General features: G+C 37.1%; 1 protein-coding gene across 19 annotated transcripts in view; it reads left to right on the forward strand.

The window, feature by feature from the left end:
* Positions 1-17,961, forward strand: part of WNK1 (WNK lysine deficient protein kinase 1) — a 158,422-nt gene that overhangs the window by 66,198 nt on the left and 74,263 nt on the right. For all 19 annotated transcript variants that reach the window (XM_032159251.2, XM_058443353.1, XM_058443354.1 and 16 more), the window contains exons 3-4: positions 6,084-6,304; positions 9,038-9,195. In XM_032159251.2, coding sequence (XP_032015142.1) covers positions 6,084-6,304; positions 9,038-9,195 — 379 coding nt within the window. The remainder of the gene's footprint in view (positions 1-6,083; positions 6,305-9,037; positions 9,196-17,961) is intronic.

Here is a 17,961-nt window from a genome sequence, read left to right on the forward strand (position 1 = left end):
AAGCTTTTGGTCTTTCACCATTGAGTATATGTTAGCTGTGAATTTTTCATAAATGTTCTTTATCATGTTGAGGAAGTTCTCCGCTATTCCTGTCCTAGTTTCTTGAGTATTTTTTGTTTTTTTGGAATGGTGTTAGATTTTGTCAAATGCTCTTCTGCATCAAGTTAGATAATCATGAAACCACTTTGTTCTATTAGTGTGATATGTTATACTGATTAATTTTCTTATGTTGAATCACCCTTGCATTTCATAGATAAATGGCGTATAATCCTTTTACTATGCAGTTGGGTTTGGCTTGCCAATATTTTGTTGAGAGTTTTTACATCTACATTAATAACGGTGTTAGTCTATAGTTTTCTTGTGGTATCTTCAGTATCAGGGCAATACTGGCCTCACAATGATTTAGAAAGTGTTTCCTCCACTTCTGCTTTTTGGAAGAGTAGGATTTGTGTTAATTCTCCTTTAAATATTTGGTAGAACTCATCACTGAAGCCATCCAGTCCTAGACTTTTCTTTGGAGATTTCTTGAAGGAATGTTCCACGTACAGTTGAGAATATATATTCACTTGTTGTTGGGCAGTGTGTTCTATATATGTCTGTTACCTTTTGATGGCTTATAATATTGTTCAAGTCTTCTGTTTTCTTATTCATCTTTTGTCTAGATGTTTTATCTGTTATTGAAAGTGGAATACTGAACTCTCCAACTATTACTGTAGTGTCTACTAATTTCCTCCCTTTAATTCTGTCAATGTTTGCTTCATTATTTGGTGGCTTTATTGTTTGATGTATATAATTGTTATTTTTTATGGATTGGCCCTTTTATCAATACATCATGCTCTTCTTTATCTCTTGCATCAGTATTTTTACTTATTTTGCCTGATACTAGTTTTGCTACCTCACCCTCTTTTATTTACTATTAGCATAGAATATCATTTTTCTTTCATCCTTTGAATTTCAACCTATTTCTGTCCTTAGATCTATAATGAGTCTCTTGTAGACAGTATATAGTTGGCTTTTTTTCTTTTTTAAAAATCCATTCTGCCCATCTCTGTTTTTGGTAGGAGAGTTTATTTACATTTAATTAGTCAAAATGAATGATTTGCCATTTTGCTGTTTGTTTTCTGTATGTCTTGTACCTTTTTTTCTTCTTCTTCTTCTTTTTGAGATGGAGCCTCACTCTGTTGCCCAGGCTGGAGTGCAGTGGCACAGTCTCAGCTCACTGCAACCTCTGCCTCCCGGGTTCAAGCGATTCTCCTGCTTCAGCCTCCTGAGTAGCTGGGATTATAGGTACCCACCACCACGCTCGGCTAATTTTTGTATTTTTAGTAGAGATGGGGTTTCACCATGTTGATCAGGCTGGTCTCAAACTCCTCACCTTGTGGTCCACCCGCCTCAGCCTCCCAAAGTGCTAGGATTACAGGCGTGAGCCACTGCACCCAGCCGTAATATATCACATTCCTAGAGACAGTCTTGTACTGTTTTTTGCTCCTTATCTCCTTCATTACTACCTTTTTAAACATATTATTTTTCTTTTGTAGTATACCATTTTGATTCCTTTCTCATTTCCTTTTGTGTATATATTTAGATATTTTTTTCAGTGGTTACCTTGAGGATCACAATTAACATCATAAACCTCCAACAGTCTACCCTGAATTGATACCAACTTAGCTTTAATATAGCATACAAATCTCTGATCCTATACAGCCTCACTCCTCCTTCTCATTTTATGTTTTCATTGTCTCAAATTTTATCTTTATACATTGTGTACCCATTAGCATAGTTTTGTAATCATTATTTTACATGCATTTGTCTTTTAAATCATGTAGGAAATAAAAGGAGTTATAAACCAAAAATACATTAATATTGGTTTTAATATTTAGATGTGTGATGGACTTTGCCAGAGATTTGATTTGGTTTTATGGCTTCAAGTTATTGTCTAGTGTTCTTTTATTTCCTCTAAGGATTCTCTTTAGCATTTCTTATAGGGAAGGTGTACTACTGTCAAACTCCTCCAGCTTTTATTTACCTGGGAATGTCTTAATTTCTCTTTCATTTCTGTAGTATAATTTTGCTGATATGTAATTCTTGGTTGGCAGTCTTAAGGTTTTTTTGGGGTTTTGCTTTTGTTTCTTTTAGCGCTTTAAATATGTCATCCCACTGCTTTCTGCCCTCTATGGTTTTTGCTGAAAAATCAGCTCATAATCTTACTGAGGATCCCATGGTCGTGATAAGTCACTTCTCCCTTGCTACTTTCAAGATTCTCTCTTTGTCTTTGCCTTTTAACAGTTTGAATATAGTGTTTCTCATTGTGGATCTATTTGCATTTATCCTTAGAGTTTGTTGAACTTTTTGGATGTGTAGATTCATGTCTTTTACTAAGTTTGGGAAATTTGTGGCCATTATTTTCTTAAATATTCTTTCTGCTCTTTTCTGTCTTCTTTATCTAGGACTCCCATTGTGTATATTTTGGTCAACTTGATGGTGTCCCACAGATCTCTTAGACTCTGCTCATTTCTGCTCCTCAGACTGTACGGTTTCACTTCCTATTTTCAAGTTAATTGCCTTTTTCTTCTCTGTGTTCACATATGCTGTTGAAATCTATTAGTGAATCTTCACAGTATTTTTCAGCACCTAAATTTCTACTTGGTTCCTTTTTAAAGTTTCTGTCTCTGTTGATATTCTCTACTTCAATGGAATATTCTTTGTACTCTTAACATTTAGCAGCCATTGTTCTCAGCATTTAGTCTGCCAAGTTTTGGCATAGGTACTATAATTATCCCCATTTAACCATGAGTTGATTGTTTTTAGTAAATATCTTAGTACTGAAGAACTGATTAAGAGCTCTGCTTATGAGAGTGGTGCTTTTCAGCAACTGGGCTTTGTCTTCAATGTGGTTGGGCAAAAATCAGTCATAATGGAAGACCCTGAAGTGCTTGATGTATCAGAGACATCTTTTTTTTTTTTTTTTTTTTTTTTTTGAGATGGAGTCTCACTCTGTTGCCCAGGGTGGAGTGCAGTGGTGTGATCTCGGCTCACTGCAACCTCCGCCTCCCGGGTTCAAGCGATCTCCAACCTCAGGCTCCCGAGTAGCTGGGGCTACAGGCGCATGCCACCATGCCCAGCTAATTTTTATATTTTTAGTAGACACCATGTTTTGCCATATTGGTCAGGCTGGTCTTGAACTCCTGACCTCAGGTGATCCATCCACCTCAGCCTCCCAAAGTGCTGGGAGCGAGCCAGCCTCAGCCACTGCACCCGGCAGAGACATCTTTTTTTTTTTTTTTTTGTCCTGTCTGCACCGATGGTGCCACTTTTCTTTCTCAAGATGTGGTTGGTTATGGTGATTTTAATTAATATTCATGTTTTTAGAACCACTTTTCATTCTCACCAAACTTAGCTTCTCTGAGTTTAGAAATGTTCCATTTGTAATATGGAGCAGATTGGATTCCTTCTTGTCCTTATACTTTCCTTATAAACATTGCGATAATAATCATGTTTGTACACAATTCCCGTAGAATAGGTTCCTAAAATGAAATGTGAATCATAATATATGTGTAATTTTCACTTGAATAGCAATTGAGACAAAGATATTATTCCTTCCTGCTAGCTGGGATAATCTTGAAGGTCTTTACTAAAATGATAGATACAATCTAAGTAGATCTTAAAGGATAGACTGGTTTTCTGTAATTAGGGAGGTGCTATGGGAATAGTTAAAAAAAAGAGAGAGAGAAGTAATATAAAGTTCATAGTAGGATACCCGTTTGTTTAAAAATAGGATGTTTGTAAGGAGGACTAACGACAAATAAACTTTCCAATATTTTATTATAAAATTCTAAAAATTATATAGAAAAGGCAAAAGAAGCATACAGTGAGCACACACTCAGCACCAAGATTCTATTGTTACTAACTTTTTGCATCACTTGCCTTACCATATTATTAATGTCCATTTATTCATCCTCCATCCATCTTATTCATTCCATAATAAAATTGTAAAATAAAATAATTCAATGTTCTTCACCCGTAAACCCTTCAGTATGCATTTCATTAGAGTTCCAGTATTTGTGTACTTTATTTTTCTTTTACCTCCAAACAGCATCAAGAGAGAATAAATTATTATTGTACGATTGAATGAGTTTTGAAAAGGCATTCATTTGTGTAACCAAAACTCTTAAGATAGAGAACATTTCCATCATATCAGAAAATGCCCTTATGCCACTTTCCAGGCAGCCTTTTCCTTACCTTCCATCCAGCATGACTGTTTTGATATATTTTTTAAACCATAAAACCCACTTTTGCTATTAGTTTTCTTCAATTAGCCCACCCAAATGAAGTAAAATTTTATTTTAGTTCTACTATTTGATTTTTAGTTAGATCTGGATCTCTGCATGTTTTTCATTTTAAGTAGTTGCCCTGAAGATTACATTTACGTTGTTACTTTTGACAATTTATTTAGGACTAATACTGTACAATTTCATGTAAAATATAAGACCTTTGCACAAATAAAGTTTTCATATAACCCCTCTACCACTTGTTCTGTATGCTGTAATTTGCATATTTTATACAAGTACAAGATTACATAAGTAATTTCATATCTTATACAGGTACATAGATAAGTCATTATTAAATGGGAGTAATTATAGTGCCTATTCAACAAAATTGGAATACTAAATGCAGGAAACAGTGACAGCCAAATGTTAAGAGTATAGAAAATTTTAGCTCAACAAATAGAGAATATCAGTAAAGACATAGAAATTACAAAAATTAAACATATTCAGGAACTGAAAAACAATAACTATATAATAGAATATGTAAGCATATCATATATATCACAGTATTATAGATTTTCCTTTAACTAATTGTGTGTGTATTTTAAAGATACTGGAAGGAAAATGTAGTCTTTTCTATTTAACATTTTTAGTGCTCTTTTTTTCCTGAATATTTCCAGATAAAATAGGCATTGGAACCCAATCCCCAGATGTATCTTTTCTACAGTGGGTAGCACCAGAGGTCTCTGTTCAGTTCTTTTAGCATACTTGGGCTGCTTGGAATCTTTCCTACATACATGTATTTCAGAGATCAACTAGAGATTTGGGCAGAGTGAATACACAGAATTTAGGGCTCTCCTTTGGTGCCTGCTTTCTGAGATTTCCTCCTTTCCTTTCTAGATCTGTGCTGTCCAGTAGAACTTTCTGCCATTATGGAAATGTCGTATAACATACACCATCCAGAATGGTAGCCATTTGCCTCATGTGGCTGTTGAGCACATGAAATGTGGCTAGTGCAACTGAGAAATGTAATTTTTTATTTTAGTTAATCTACATTTGAGTAGTCACATTTGGCTAGTGGCAACTTTATTGGACAGACCATCCTTGCAGAAAGGTCTGTTAGACAGCACTGTTCTTGATGCTGTGGTCATTCGAAACTCAAGTCGCCATTTCTGTCTGGGGTTTAGCAGACCTGCAGAATCAGAACAGGGCCTTTTCTTAGGTAAAAATGTATTATAAAGAAGGAAACTCAAGCAGTGCTTTCCCTTTGTCCCTTCCAACTATGACTGATTTTGATTGCTTTCCAGAGCCTTCAAGTAATAGTTGTTTTGTATATTTTTGACCAGAGTTTATAAATACATCTGTGTCTGATAGAACTACTCCACTATTTAACAGAAGCAGAACTGTACCTCTTAATCATTTAAATGGTAACCTAATTTTAAGGAATTCATATTTGGTGCTTTGTTACCATAATTCTCTTACCAATCACTAATTAAATATTTTTGGCTCTGAAATATTTAGCTGATATAGCCAACTTGATCTCCCATTTCTTTAAGAAAAAACTAGTTACCTAATACTGTCATTGTTTAGATGAAAAAGCATTTGGAAGACTTATTTTTCTGTGTCTCTTAATAGAATTTTTATTTTAAACTACCATAGCCTTGCTTACTAAAAGTATTACTAACCTTTAATGTTACTGAATCTTAGTATGCTAAATTTGATATTCCCATCTCCAGTCATGTTAGAATTTAATGGAATTCTTCAAAGCAACAAACTCCTATCATTGATAACTTGTTTGGTATACTTTGCTTTTTCTAGGTATCTGAAAAGATTTAAAGTGATGAAGATCAAAGTTCTAAGAAGCTGGTGCCGTCAGATCCTTAAAGGACTTCAGTTTCTTCATACTCGAACTCCACCTATCATTCACCGCGATCTTAAATGTGACAACATCTTTATCACCGGCCCTACTGGCTCAGTCAAGATTGGAGACCTTGGTCTGGCAACCCTGAAGCGGGCTTCTTTTGCCAAGAGTGTGATAGGTATGTTTCAGGTGTACCTTGGAGGCTGACTGGCTTTCTGATATTCCTTTTCTTTAGAATCCTGGCCCTGTCAGAGTCTTAAGTGATATAAACCTTTCAAGAAATTCATAGCTTGAACTCAGGAGGTGATCCGTTCTACCTATGAGATGTAGGATTCTCTATATTTGTGCTTCTTGGAATCATCTTAGAGACTATTGATAACATTACATTACAAGAAATAAAGTGAACTTTGTTGATAAAACGTAATGTAACAGCCTTTGTTGTTGTTGTTGTTGTTGTTGTCGTTGAGATGGAGTCTCTCTCTGTCACCCAGGCTAGAGTGCAGTGGCGCGATCTCAGCTCACTGCAACCTCCACCCACCAGGTTCAAGCGATTCTTGTGCCTCAGCCTCCCGAGTAGCTGGGATTACAGGCATGCATCACCACGTCTGGCTAATTTTTGTATTTTTAGTAGAAATGGGGTTTCACCGTGTTGGCCAGGCTGGTCTCGAACTCCTGGCCTCAAGTGATCCACCTGCCTTGACTTCCTAAAGTGTTGGGATTACAGGCGTGAGCCACCCCGCCCAGCCAGCCATCTTTTCATTACACTCTGTTGATACTTAACATTATGCACTATTTATGTAATACATATAGTATGTCACTTCATGAAAGAAATGGAATTTATATTTAGTTTTACTTTCTAATAAAAGATAAAAATTAAATTTTTAAACATATAAAATGTCTGTTGGATATATATGTATATTCAAGAATATTGGCCAAGCGCAATGGCTCATGCCTGTAATCCCAGCACTTTAGGAGGCTGAGGTGGGAGGGTCACTTGAGGTCAAGAGTTTGAGACCAGTCTGGCTAACGTGGAGAAACCCCATCTCTACTAAAAATACAAAAAAAAAAAAAAATTAGCTGGGTGTGGTGGTGGGTGCCTGTAGTCCCAGCTACTCAGGAGGCTGAGGCAAGAGAATCGCTTGAACCCGGGAGGTGGAGGTTGCAGTGAGCTAAGATTGCACCACTGCACTCTAGCCTGGGCAACAGAACAACACTCCGTCTCCAAAATTTAAAAAAAAAGAATAGCCTCCTAACATTTTGTGAAAATAAATATGACAATTCATTCTGAAAAGTTGGTTTTATCAACTTTTTTCTTAGTCTTACTCTTCAGAAGTTATGATCTATCTAAAAGAGTGTTTCTCAACCTCAGTACTACTGAGATTTGGGGTTGGACAATTTGTTGTAAGGGGCTGTCTTGTACGTTGTAAGACTCTTGAGCAGCATTCCTAGCCTCTACCCACTAGATAACAGTAGCACGCTCCCTGTGTACCTGACATCTAGTTGTTATAACCAAAAGTGTTTCCAGACATTGCTATATACGGCCCCTAGAAGACAAAATTGCCCCCTGTTGAGAATCACTTATCTAAAGAACAAGGCTGTCCCTTTCAGACTTTATATGTTAGAAACTCAAAGCTGGAAAAATAATTTAATGCCTATTTTGATAAGCCTTCACTCTGTGAAGAGGGTATCACAATTTAAAAACTTGAAGTCTTCATAAACACTCTATTTACTCCCTCCAAAAGGTGACAATAACAAAAGAAACCCATTAATTTTTAAGTGAACTTGGATACTAAGTATTACTAGGAAAAGCACAGAACACCAGTTATTTGTACATCTTTCAAAAACAGTGTTCTCCTTGGAATATTATGTTAACTAGGGTTAGGAATGCTTTCACATTTTCTTATAATACATTCACAAGAAGAATGGGAAAAGTGTCATTTAAAGCTGAATTTCTTTTTTTGCCTTCTTCACAGGAAACATTTCTTTGACTGTCTTTGGCATCCTGAAATCTCTGGCCCAATAGAGTTTTTATTTTCTTTGTTGATTAAATCATAGTGTGCATGTCTGTTTCTTGGAAATGCCTTATAATTTGAGGTATGCAGATCTAATTTTCTGGAAGCATTACAAAACCTAGTCTTGTGGGATCACACACTGTGCTCATAAATCAGTCTGTATTTGGATTCTATATTTGTGTGTGTGTTTGTCTTTTTGCCTGTAGGTTGTCCCTCACTATATTTCTTGTGTCTGTAGTAGGCTTATTTGTGTACTGCAGGTGGGATGGTAAGTATGTGAAGAAAAGGGCTCTGGTAAGTGGCCTTTGGAGACAATTACGTTTTATTTCATTTTTTAAAAAATGTATTGAATATCGGGTTTTTCACTGCAAGGCCTTCTTAAAAAGTGAAACTAATCAGATTGAGTGTTAATCCCAAGAGTGTAGCTGTAAATATTAACCCTACAGCTACCATACATTAGTGGGCACACAAGTATCTTGCTCTTTTTAAACCCATCATCTTATCTTACAGATGTACCATTATATCTGCTTTGTTCCTTGCAGAGTGTCTTTCCTTTTCCTTCTATTTGTTTTCAATATGAATTATATTAGTTTATATCTTAGCCAAGGCTTCATTTTGACATATTGTATAAAGAAATTCATTTTACACAGTAAACTAATAAATAGATCCTTGACCTTATTCCAGTTTCATATAAAGGCCTTGCAGTGGAAGATCTTTTATGAGACATTTGATGGAACAGACTGACTGAGAAGATTTCCTTCCTCTTTTCTCCCCCTTTCCTTTTTTCTCCCCATTCCAATTTCTTCTCTCTCACAGGTCAACCCCTCTGCTTCTCACCCTGGTGAGTAACGTCTGAAGCTTCTGCTCGCATTGAGTCTGAATCGTTCTTTTAATTTAAGGTACCCCAGAGTTCATGGCCCCTGAGATGTATGAGGAGAAATATGATGAATCCGTTGACGTTTATGCTTTTGGGATGTGCATGCTTGAGATGGCTACATCTGAATATCCTTACTCGGAGTGCCAAAATGCTGCGCAGATCTACCGTCGCGTGACCAGTGTAAGTCTTCCCCTAACTGATTGTTGAACTTGGGTCATATCTAACAATCCCAAGGTGGATGACATCAAACCATGTAAAAGAGGACAATAGTGGAAGGCATACTGAGTGAACTGTTGGGGTTGTGGGGGGATGGTGTCGAGGTATGTGTAAGGCTATTGCTCATGATACAGTGAAAGATAAAGATCAAAGAACCACTAGTTTATCCTGTACCCACCTTGCATTCATTTAAATCTTTATTTTTATGTTTAAAAACACACCCTCATTACCTACTTTTTAACCCCCTATTAATTCAGCTAAACTCCCATTGTCTCCCACCACATAGGTCAGAGTTAAAAGTAATGTTTTTAATTCAAGATGCTTTGTCAAATTAATTTGTTCACTGACTTTTCTCTGAATGACTTGAGTTGATTTATTAAATCTTATGTATTAGTACCTACAATATTTAAGGCATAAATAAATACCTTATTGTAGTTTAAATTACCCATGGTAGTTCATGTCTGCTGACAGAGATATTTTCTACAGCTGTCTAATTGAAACCTGAAAGGTAGTTGTTATGATTCACTTTACTTTATCACTACATACTTCATTATGCTACTCTAAAATACATTTTCTTACATAACCATATTATGCCTGAAAAAATTAACAATCATTTCTGCATCATCCAACACTCTGAACCTGTTAAGATATTCTCTCCATTGTTTCAAAAATGTCCATTGACAGTGTTCAAAATAGGCTCCATCAAGGTCCACAAAATGTATTTTATTGTTGTAGTAGTTCTTAATCTAGAACTATTGCTTTTACTTTCTTTTTCTGCATGTCCGAGATTTATTGAGAAAATTAGATTATTTTGAGGAATGTTCCACATTCTGAATTTTCCTTGTGGTGTCATTTAACTGGTTTAGTCTTCTATATTTCTGTAAAGAGAAGTTTACCTTAAAATAGTTGGGGTAGGTTAACAATGTAAAAATAATTTTGTCTTTTTTACTCGCATTCATCCAAGAGTGAACGTTGTCGTTTTCCAGAGGCTATATAATACTGCACATATAATATTGCAGCAGAGTACATACAGAAGCAGATAAAAAAATTCATTTGTAGGGCCAGGCGCGGTGGCTCATGCCTGTAATCTCAGCACTTTGGGAGGCCGAGGTGGGTGGATCACTTGAGGTCAGGAGTATGAGACTAGACTGGCCAACATGGTGAAACCCCATCTCTACTAAAAATACAAAAATTAGCCAGGCGTGGTGGTGTGCCCCTGTAATCCTAGCTACTCTGGAGACTGAGGCCCGAGAATCTCTGGAACCCGGGAGGTGGAGGTTGCAGTGAGCCAAGATTGTGCCACTGCACTCCAGCCTAGGTGACAGAGTAGGACTCTGTCTCAAAAAAAAAAAAAAAAAAAATTCATTTGTCTTCCATTAAACCATATATTTAAAAAGATTACAAAAATGTAAAACAATACCAGTCTTATGACTAAATTTTTCTTGTTTTGGAAAATACTGAATTTTTAATTTTAAATATTATATATTTGTAACAATGAATTATAATTTTTAATGAATTAATAAATATTTTTAAACTTTCTCAGGTTTACCATCTGCCATGGTAAATATTAATAGATGTAACACACATAGACAAAATCCCTCTGAGGTCCCCAAAAACGTTAATTTTAAGAGTATAAAGGGGTCCTGAGACAGAAGTTTGAGAACCACTGTTCAAAAGTCTTGATAAAATTTAGGCTAAACATTTTTTGCAAGGACACTTAATATGTGGTGCTGTATATGTTATATTGCACCAAGAGGCTCATAGTATCTCATTATCTCATTTTTAGTAATGTAATTTAATTGAATTTTGATATAGAAGATGTAATTATAAATTGCTTATTTAGATTTTGACAGCTGAACAGAATGGAAATGTTTATTTTTAATTATTTATTTATTTATTTATTTTTTGAGATGGAGTCTCGCTCTGTTGCCCAGGCTGGAGTGCAGTGGCGCCATCTCGTCTCACTGCAAGCTCTGCCTCCCGGGTTCACGCCATTCTCCTGCCTCAGCCTCCTGAGTAGCTGGGACTACACGCGCCCGCCACCACGCCCGGCTAATTTTTTGTATTTTTAGTAGAGATGGGGTTTCACTGTGTTAGCCAGGATGATCTTGATCTCCTGACCTCCTGATCCACCCGCCTCTGCCTCCCAAAGTGCTGGGATTACAGGCGTGAGCCAGAAATGTTTATTATTAAAAACTGATAGGAAACATTTTGCTTTAGGTAGACAAAATTTTACCTCTTCATAAAGGCTTGGAAGAAATCTTTGGAGTCAAAGATTAATTATAATTATTTATTGCTGTGAATATTCCTTCAATATCCTTGTTGTATATTTGTATGTGATTCTGTTGTTGATGGATATGGAGCTACTTTGGACAATTAGTTTAATTTCATATGAAGTATAAGAACTGGTGGAGGTTTCATACCCAGTAAAAATGACAGCTATTGTTTACAGAGAAAGCGCATAACTCTCAGGTTACTTCTGGCTTTGTAATTGGGATGGTATTTTGTCAGTTATTATTGTTGGGTGTGTGTCTACAAGTCTCTGGCCTGAGGCCTTACTGTTAAATTTATTAACCTCTTCTTAATACTCACCCAGATTCTAATACACGATATAATTGTAAGCCCTGAAGCACTGACTCTCAATTTGGGCTGAATGGGATCAGGAGAAATTTTTTTATGCCTTCAGATGATTCTGATCAGTACCCTGATCATTATTCTACATTTATGCCCTTAGAAAGCTCATCTGCTTTGCCTGAGAGAGTTCTGAGAGAGTTCTGTATCATCATTCCCAGTTCATGTCTCTTATTCCCCTTTCTTCCCCTGATGTGTAGTAATTTACATTCTCTCTTTTTTTTTTTCCTTTGAGCATAGGGTCAACTGTTTATTGGGTAATTTCCTCCTTTATTTTGTTTAAAATTGTAGAAAACTTAAGAGGTATATTTGCTTTATTGTTTTTTGCTCACTGCTTCCACTACTTCCAGTTTATAAGGTTCTTGCTTCAGAATACCTCTTAGATGCAAGCCTTCTTCATTCCCATTGCCACAACTCTGATTTCACATCTTCCTTCCTGCACAACTTGCATTATATTCCAGAAGTAGTTTACATTGTGAATTTATTTTTTCATTTCACTTAAACTTGTTGAGCTTTCTTGCTCTCCTTTCTTGGTATAAGGAACTTACGATACCAGTTTGCTTATATCAGAGCAAGTACAAATTCTTAATCTTTGCTATTCTTCATCTTCATCCAAGCACTTTATTTTAGTTAAATCAGTTCTCTTCATTATCTCGCACATATGCCACATCCTTTCCTGTATTCCTATCCATTTGTAAATGTTATATAATATTGTACCTCCACTATAAGCTTTCCTGCTATCCAGTCAATCCGTACACTTAACAGTCTTCCTACGTGACATTTTATCTGATTGGTTTCACTGTGTAATGATCTTTGCCTTTTCTGAGCTGATTCTTCTCAATTGATATGAATTATAAAATTTTGTTTATTAGTGGTTATTCTACGTATAAATTCATAAATTCATTTAATGTACTTACTGCTTATTATTTTCATTGCTTTATATTCCTTAAAATATTTTAATCTAGTACATCTGTATAATTTCATCCTTATCTGTAGCACTATCCTAAATACAAAATAAATCTCAGTGCCAATAAATGCAACATTTTCTGAATCCCTGCTGTGTCCCATGCCCAGAGCTTGATACTAAGTAAAGGTGAATAATCATACTCCCTGTCTTCAGCAAACCACCTCTAATATAGAAGATTAATATGTAAAGAAAGAATTATAATTACATTATGGTGAGTATTGTAATGGAGACAAGCACTAAGGAGAGTAGAGGAACAGTGGTTAACCCTGCTATGGATTAGGGAAGATTTCACAAAAAGAGCTGTTGTATGAACTGTCAAAAAGAGAAGGTAGAAGAATGGTGAGAGGCCATTCTAAGAAGCAGGAATAGGATTTACATGAATGCTGAGATGCCAAACACGGTAGTACAATGGAAGGAAAGGCAAATTGATCAAATAGAGTGAAGCTGTTGTCTTGTGGTTGTAAAGGAGGGACAAATCAATTGCTACTTAGTTTCTCCTGCTCCCAAATCCTGTCTCATCTCAGAGCAGAGAGTTTGGGGTTGGTAATTAAGAGGCAAACTTCTGACTCCTGATATGTGTATTTTTGCTGCTATTATATTGTTGTATTTTAATGGTGAAAGAGACCTTATCTGTTTATAGGCTTTTGGAAGGGGCAAGAGGAAGAGAGAGAGAAGTAGAAATCATGGTGGGTGGTGGTGGATAGGGTAGAGTAATATCCAGGATTCAGTGGGCTTGTGACATGGTATAATGGTAAGTCTTGATAGGGAAGGTTTTCTCCTGAGATAAGGGAAGCAAGATGGGTTTTGGAAGCAAAGTCTTGGGTTCACATCCCTGCCCTAGTTATTGCCATACTATCTTGAGCAATTCACTTAATTTCTCTATACTTCAATTATTTTGTTCTCTGTAAAAGAGATACCATTACCCTCTTACAGATTGCTTAGTACAGTGGCTGGTACTGGTACTGATAGTAGGCTCTGGTTATTTTCTATGAAATATGAGTTGTCATCTTCTTGGGGGTGTGTGTAGAATGAAAGATGGCCTTTAAGGATGATAAAGGTTTAAAATAACATCTATGAAACTTTGAACTGATTAGGAAATAATAATTGTGAAGCAGCACCAGGCATCCAGCATCTTCCTTTTTAGTATTGATAAATGCTATTATGTAAACAATGAATATATCGTTTGTACTCGTGTCTGTGTGTATGCAAGTGGAAAAGAGCAAATTTTTACCTATTACATACTTCTTCCTTGTGAATAACCAATAATAGGCTGGGCCTTTAGGCTCACGCCTGTAATCCCAGCACTTTGGGCAGCTGAGGTAGGCAGATTGCTTGAGCTCAGGAGTTCGAGACTAGCCTGGGCAACATGATGAAACATTATCTCTACAAAAAATACAAAAATTAGTTGGCTGTGGTGGTGCATAGTTGGCCGTGGTGGTGCATGCCGGTAGTCCCAGCCACTGGGAGGCTGAGGTGGAAGGATCGCCTGAGCCGGGGAGGTGGAGGTTGCAGTGAGCCTAGATTGTGCCATTGCTGTCGAGCCTGGACAATAGAGTGAAAGTCTGTCTTAAAAAAACAACAAAAAAACCCACAATAGCTTAGATTGCTAAAGTAGTCCTCAGTTTTCTATATTCTGAATTCTGTGTATCAGGGTTTGAAGAATAGAATAGAAGTTATTGACATAAATGAGTTAGGTTTCATAGGAGAAAAGTTAATTTTACTTGGTGTATTTTCTACTTAATAAGTTTCATGTGTGTATTTGTGAATATTTATTAATTATAAACTGTGACCAAGCACTATACTAGGTATTGGGGATATACCAAGTCAAAAAGTTGTGCCTCACTTGGAGTTTACATTCAGTTTTGTTTAAAAAAAAAAAAAAAAAAATGTTGATAGAAGTCGGTAAGTTGGCTGGGCGTGATAGCTCACGCCTGTAATCCCAGCACTTTGGGAGGCCAAGACTGGGGGATCAGTTGAGGTCAGGAGTTTGAGACTAGCCTGGCCAACATGGTGAAACCCCAGTCTCTACTAAAAATACAAAAATTAGCTGGGCATGATGGCATGTGCCTGTAGTTGCAGCTACTTGGGAGGCTGAGGCAGGAGAATCGCTTGAACCCAGGAGACAAATTGCAGTGAGCTGAGATAGCGCCATTGCACTCCAGCCTGGGTGACAGCAAGACTTGGTCTAAAAAAAAAAAAAATTGATAACTATTAGAGTGATAAGGTTTGTGTCTAGAATAGATGGGAGATAGAGGGTGAGAAGCTGAACTAGGTTTATTGTTACAGCACAGCAAATTCAATCATTTTTTTTTTTGCCCGAAATGTATGACTAGGTACTGATACAATCTGATTTTTTTATTAAACCATGTAATGAAGTAATTAGGGAGGAAATATAAGCCAGTAGATTCAAAACTGAGGGGAAAAATAACAAAAGTTGTAGTGGATCAAAGTAGATTTGTAAATCAACATGCTATATGAGTGATATTGCTAAACAGTAACAGGTGTTTGTGTTATGTGACTCCTGAGCCTTAATTTCCTCATATGATTATGGTAGTCATAACAGCCAGGCCTACTAAGGTTGTGAAAAACAAATCTGTTGAAATTATATAAGAAAGTACATTTGAAAAAGTTGAGAAATACATTTGTTGTATTTGACATATAACTAGATTGACTCTGAAATGTCTTCTATCTCAATAGATTCTTGATGTTTCAGAAGGGTTTGACTTAGGGTTTCTGCCACAAAAGATTGGGAGGATAGTAGCAGTAACTGGCTTTTTAAAGTGTAATGAGGCTCATATTTGCACAGAAGTTACAAAATCTGTGATTGTGATGTATTCAAGGAATTTTATTTTTTAAAATGCCTCCAACTTTTCAATAAAAAAGTAAATAGATGACAGATTATTCTGTGTGGAGATGAATATCTAGATATTAAAACTTAAAAGTATGATTCTGATTACATAATCAAGTCGTAGGCTTTCAGTAGTCCTTAAAGTCTGCTTTCTATCCTTCAGTGAATTTTTGAAGTTTGTTTCTAGAATATTTTGTGCTTATCATATTAAATATTAGAAGACCTTTGGGGACTTGATTGATCTCTGCATGGCATAATGTGCCAAGTCAGAGTATTAATCAGGAATAATTTTCTTTTTTGTATGTGCATACTCTAAAAATGTACATTTAGGTTTTTTTCTATCAGCGCTACTGAATATATTATATAATTAACCCATTTAAAGTGTATAATTCACTGGTTTTAGCATCTTCACAGTGTTAAAAGAAAAACTTCAGCCAAATTACATTTTTTTTTTTTTTTTTTTTTTTGAAACGGAGTCTTGCTCTGTTGCCCAGGCTGGAGTGCAGTGGCGCACTCTCAGCTCCCTGCAAGCTCCGCCTCCCGGGTTCATGCCATTCTCCGGCCTCAGCCTCTCCGAGTAGCTGGGACTACAGGCACCCACCACCACGCCCGGCTAATTTTTTTTTGTATTTTTAGTAGAGACAGGGTTTCACCGTGGTCTCGATCTCCTGACCTCGTGATCCGCCCGCCTCGGCCTCCCAAAGTGCTGGGATTACAAGCGTGAGCCACCGCGCCCGGCCGCAGCCAAATTAAATTTAAAGTCATTTAATTGAGCAATGAACGATTCGTGAATTGAGCAGCCCCCAGAATCACAGCAGATTCAGAGAGACTCCAGGGATGCCTCATGGTCAGAACAGATTTATAGACAAGAAAAAGGGATGTGACATACAGAAATCAGAAGTGAGGTACAGAAACAACTGGATTGGTTACAGCTTGCTGTTTGCCTTATTTGAACACAGTTTGAACACTAAGCCATGTATGAGTGGTTGAAATATGGCCATGAGGGCTGGGCGCGGTGGCTCACGCCTGTAATCCCAGCACTTTGGGAGGCTGAGGCAGGCAGATCACCTGAGGCCAGGAGTTTGAGACCATCCTGGCCAACACGGTGAAACCCCGTCTCTACTAAAAATACAAAAATTAGCTGTGCATGGTGGCGGGTGCCTGTAATCCCAGCTACTCGGGAGGCTGAGGCAGGAGAATCACTTGAACGTGGGAGGCAGAGGTTGCAGTGAGCCGAGATCACGCCATTGCACTCCTGCCTGGGTGACAGAGTGAGACCCTGTCTTAAAAAAAAAAAAAAAAAAGTAAAAAAAAGAAAAAAGACAGAAATTTGGCTGTTGGGATTGGCCAAGACTCAGCAGTTGTTACAGGCACACTCCTAAGTTAGGTTTTCAGTCTTGTCTACCTATTAAGTTAGGTTGCAGTTAGACCACACAGACTCAAATTAGAAGTACAAAGTCCTTCTTGGGCCATATTTAGTTTGCTTTAACAACAAGTATGTGCAACCATCACCACAGCCAACTTTAGAATAATTTTATCACATGATAAAGAAATTCCGCACCCTGTAGCAATCACTTTTCTGTACAAACATTCGCCCCACTCCTGTGCAACCCCTAATATGTTTCTGTCACTATAGGTTTTTCTGTTCTGGACATTTCATCTAAATAGAGTCATTTAATATGTGGTCTTTTGTGACTAGCTTTTTTCACTTAGTATAGTGTTCTCAAGGTTTGTCCATGTTGTAGCAAATGTTCATGCTTCATTCCTTTTTAAGTCTGAGTAGTAATATTCCATTGTGTGTGTGTGTCTGTGTGTGTGTGTATAAACACAACTGTTTAGCCATTTATCCATTGGTAGACATTTGGACTGTTCCTACCATTGGCTGTTGTGAATAGAGCTCCTACGATGAATATTCATGTACAAGTTTTTGTTTGAATATCTGTTTTTACTTCCTTTAGATATATACCTGGAAGTGAAATTGCCATGTGTATATGCTAATCCTATGTTTAACCATTTGAGGAACTGCCAGCCTATTTTCCAATAGCTGTACCATATTACATTCCCACCATCAGTGTAAGAGAATGCGGATCTCTTCATATTCTTGTCAATCCTTCTTCTTCTTCTTCTTCTCCTTCTCCTTCTCCTTCTCCTTCTCCTCCTCCTCCTCCTCCTTCTCCTTCTCCTCCTCCTTCTCCTCCTCCTCCTCCTTCTCCTCCTCCTCCTCCTTCTCCTCCTCCTCCTCCTCCTCCTCCTCCTCCTCCTCCTCCTTCTCCTCCTCCCCTCC

This window comes from Hylobates moloch, unplaced genomic scaffold (assembly GCF_009828535.3).
Source record: "Hylobates moloch isolate HMO894 unplaced genomic scaffold, HMol_V3 SCAFFOLD_8, whole genome shotgun sequence".
Taxonomy (NCBI): Eukaryota; Metazoa; Chordata; class Mammalia; order Primates; family Hylobatidae; genus Hylobates; species Hylobates moloch.